Raw genomic sequence first — 4,565 nt, 5'->3', positions numbered from 1 at the left:
CTTAGGTTGTGAAAATGATCTTTGTTTTTCAACCAAAAAAACAAAACCACCAAAACAAAACAAAATATCCCTTCCCTTATGAAAACTTGAATAAGGGAAATGCTACTTTAAATGGAGACGTATTGAAATACAACGTTAATACTTCATTTCTGTTTGGCCAAAATAGAGAGATTCTAAAGGGGAAACGAATTGAATACTTGAATAAGAAAACTATGGGAGATTTCTTGCCACCTGCATGTTTTAATATGTTTGTATCCGATGAACATCGAATGTGGCAAACAAGTAATATCCTAGAAACAGAGCTTCCTATGCTTGCATTTCAAATTTTCTTCACTGTATTAGTGGGTCGTCTTCTCTTCAATGCATTCAGACCTCTCCATCAACCTCGCATCATTTCATTTGTCTTTGTAAGTTTCTGTATGAGTATCTGCAAGTTTTAATTTTCCATAAATTAGATATTAACAATTTAATGTTTAATCTATGAAATTATGCATATTTTTCAACAATTTATTTGGTAATTACACATTTGAAATTTTTCTCACAGAGGCAAAGAAAATTAATCAAAAATAGCCATAATTTACCTTATTTAGCATTCATATGAATGTTAAATGAAAATGACTGTTTTTTTTTTGTCTTCCTAGTATTATCGATTCTAATAATAGTTTTCGGTTTTGAAATTTATGACAGGTTGGTTTCTTACTGACTCCACCACTATTGGGGAACATTCCAGAAGTATTCGGCTTCATTTATCCTGTAAACGGAATACTCAATGTTGAAGTTACTTCACATTTTGGCCTCATTTACTACGCTTTCCTCAATGGCCTGGAAATGAACCTAGACACAATTCTAAAATCCAAGAAAGAAGCTACAAGCATTGCAGCCATGGGAATCATCTTTCCCATTCTAACAGGACCAGGATTATATGCTCTGCATCGAAAATTCTATATCAATAATACGTTCAAGCTTGAACAAGTTTCAAGTCATGCGTATTTACTTTGGACTTTAGTTCTCACAGTTACAGGTTTTCCAAACCTAGTTGAAATCCTTTCTGAGCTCAAGCTTCATTACACCAGCCTAGGAAAAGTTGCATTAACGGCCGGCATGATTAGTGATACTTACAACTGGATTCTCTTCACATTATTGGTGCCATTTTCAATTGATAGCTCCAACGCAATTTATTCAGTGCTATGCACAGTTTTGTTCCTTACTGTGTGCATCTTTTTGGTCCGCCCTTTACTTAAAAAGATTATTGAACGCAAGACAGAAAATGATGAATGGGATGAGTACCAACTCCTTTTTGTGGTGATGGGAGCTTTTGCATGTTCATATGTTACAGACATTCTTGGCACACATGCCATTGTTGGTGCTTTTGTGTACGGACTAATTTTGCCTCACGGCAAATTTGCTGACTTGGTTATGTCGGTTTCTGATGACTTTGGTGGAGGGTTTCTGGCGCCACTTTACTTTTCAGGCAATGGAATGAGACTTATAATAAAATCCGTTTTTTCTCATGCAAATTGGCCATTGACAATGCTGGTTCTAATCTTACTGTGTGTCACAAAGATATTGGGAACTTTATTTGCCACCTCCTTATCTGGTAAGTCTGCCAGAGATGGTTTTGCCATAGGATTGCTTCTCAACACCAAAGGAGCTTTAGCGCTCATAATGCTAAGCATTGTTTGGGATAAGATGGTAATTTTCTTATTCTCGAATCACACTATTTACTCTTTTTAGTAGACAATCAATTTAGCTTTTGAAAAACTATAATATTATCAATTTGCTACCTAATCCATAGGAGCCTAACCAATAACAAGTTAATAAGTGTTTTTTAAATTGCACTGGATACTAAATTATCATTAATTAGTGATTATTTAATTTATTTTTTAAAAAATATAAAATTAATGATTATTAATTATAGTTATTTAAAATTAGCTAGTTAAAAATTGTTTACTTATAATTTTTTTAATATTATTAATATTTTAATATTTAAAAAAAGAAATATACGTGTCTCTCTTTAAAGATAAATAACATTTAATAAAATATCTTCAAAGTTTAAGCAGAAATAAGAGCATTTTGATTGATTATTTATTAAATATTGTTAATTTTTAGAGAATGAAGAATATATTTTTTCTTTTGAAAAATAAATTGTCAATTTTATAATTTTTTAAAATAATTATTATGATGCCTAAAAAATAGTGTTTAACTTGTTAAAAAGTATTAAAAATTAATATTTAATTTAAAAAATATATTTAAAATTTATCATAAAAAATAAATTAGACAAAAATTAGTCATCAAATAATAAGAAACATAAAATTTACTGTTTTAAAGGGTAATGTAGCTGTTTACTTTCTTTTTTCTGCGTACAATAGAAATATATTTAATTGATTGTTGAAATTTGTGGGCGTAGATCTTTTTTGCACCAACATATGCTGTCCTCACTGCTGCCGTTCTTCTAATGACCATAGTAGTTTCACCAATGATTAACTTCATGTTCAAGCCAAGAAAGCGATTTGAACAGAACAAGCTAAGGACCATACAAAAGCTAAGAGCGAATGTAGAGCTCCGAATTTTGGCATGTGTCCACAATAATCACCATGCTACGAGCATGATCAACATCCTTGAACTATTCAATGCTACTAGACTTTCCCCAATACATGTCTTCGGCTTGTACCTTGTCGAAATTACACAACGTGCCGCCGCACTTGTTGTTGCTCATATGGAGCCAAGTAACCAGCTTGGAGTGCAAAGTAATCTCACCGAGTCTCAAGTTGAGTCAGAAAACATTGCTTTTACCTTCAAGGCCCTTGGAAATAACGGAGATGGAAATGGAAATGACGCTTTTAGAGTCGAGACCACGAGCGTGGTCTCGTCCTATGAAACCATTCATCAGGATATATACATCTCTGCAAGAGAAAGAGGCACGAGCTTGATTCTCCTTCCCTTCCACCAGCAATTAAGTTCAGATGGTAACTTACTAGAAACAACCAATGTCGTATACAGAGATATAAACAAGAATGTAATGCAAGACGCGCCTTGTTCTGTGGGAATATTCATAGACCGTGGTCTCGTAACTTTCTCTCAAACATGTCTTCATATTCTTATGATCTTTGTCGGAGGCCCGGATGACCGTGAAGCGTTAGCAATTGCTTGGAAGATGGCAGGGCATCCGAGGGTTCAACTATCAATGGTTCGACTCTGTTTGTTAGATGAAGCTGCTGCTGCTGCAGAAGAAGCATCTCATCATTCTGAAGAAGCAGAGGGGATATTGTCCAATGCGATGGATAACGATAAGCAGAAGGAGTTGGATGATGAGTATATAAGTAAATTTAGATACACTGCGGTGAATAATGAGGATTATATATCTTATTCAGAGGCTGATATTCGTGCAGGTGAAGATATCCCTAGAGTGTTGAAAGCACTTGACCAAAGAGGGTGTGATTTATACGTAGTTGGACAAGGAAATTGCAGGAACTCCATACTCTTCTCAAACTTACTAGAATGGTGTGATTGTTTGGAATTAGGTGTTATTGGGGATATTTTAGCTTCAAATATTTTTGGTACAAACTCATCTATTTTAGTTGTTCAACAGTATGGTTTTGGAGGGATGAAACTGGAGAGGAAACAAGACCATACGGCTAATAATAGTCGCTTTGGATCGCTAATTGTGAAGGCAGAATAAGAGTACATTCGGATTGACTTTTTTTTTTTTTTTTTCAACATAGTACTTTAAAATTTAAAGTTTTAGCCTTTTAGGTATGGTTATAAAAATTAAGCCAAACCGGGTTAGAATCTAATTCACCGATTTAGGATAAGACCCAATTCATCGGTTTAGGATTTAAATTTAATCTTTTTCGATCAAGTCGGTCCGTCCAGTCCGAAGCCAGTGCTTGTAATTTTGGAATTTTTCCAAAATGTGTAAGTGAGTTCAAACCCTTCACCAAGCTATGTAGTGCTTCTTTATTATATATGCTAATTATAGTATACAGCTTCCAGAGCCTTGTCATTTACAAAGCGTGCCTGCTTTCCAACAGGCCCAGGTTATGTCACTCTTTAATTTTTATTATTATATATATATGCTAATATCATATATCACATAACTCCATTATTAAATAGTTTATATTTATTTTATTTATTTTGATTTTAATTTAAATTGACTTATTCTTAAGTTAACTAGATTTTTATTTAACTATAAATTTTATTAAATATTTATAAATTAAAAATACAAACAAAAAATCTTTTATTAATGAGAACTTATTTTTTCTTTATATGATTATATAATATCTATTAATATTATTTTTCAATAAATATTTGTAGTATATTATTAATATAATAGGTATATCAATAAAATTATTAAAATTTGAAAATAATTATTTTAATATAAAAACAAAATTAAAAATACTTATAAAATTATGATAGAAAATAATAAAATTTTATATAATTATTTAATTATATTGAATCAACCAATTCAATTAATAATCCATCAGTTGAATCAATAATTCAGTAATTCAATGTTCTGAAATTTGATTTTGATAACTATATATGCTTTTAGGTGATTGGATTGGGTA

The 4,565-nt window shown here is 31.9% G+C and overlaps 1 protein-coding gene across 1 annotated transcript; it reads left to right on the top strand.

Moving 5' to 3' along the window:
* Positions 1-212: 212 nt before the first annotated feature.
* LOC112756974 (cation/H(+) antiporter 15-like) lies at positions 213-3,679 on the top strand. Its single transcript, XM_025805574.2, has 3 exons — positions 213-407; positions 688-1,692; positions 2,408-3,679. The coding sequence occupies exons 1-3, from the start codon at positions 213-215 to the stop codon at positions 3,677-3,679; spliced, it is 2,472 nt and encodes an 823-aa protein (XP_025661359.1).
* Positions 3,680-4,565: the final 886 nt, after the last annotated feature.

Source organism: Arachis hypogaea, chromosome 16 (genome assembly GCF_003086295.3).
Source record: "Arachis hypogaea cultivar Tifrunner chromosome 16, arahy.Tifrunner.gnm2.J5K5, whole genome shotgun sequence".
Taxonomy (NCBI): domain Eukaryota; kingdom Viridiplantae; phylum Streptophyta; class Magnoliopsida; order Fabales; family Fabaceae; genus Arachis; species Arachis hypogaea.
The sequence above is the reverse complement of the archived record's forward strand: the minus strand, read 5'-3'. Positions and strand labels throughout refer to the sequence as shown.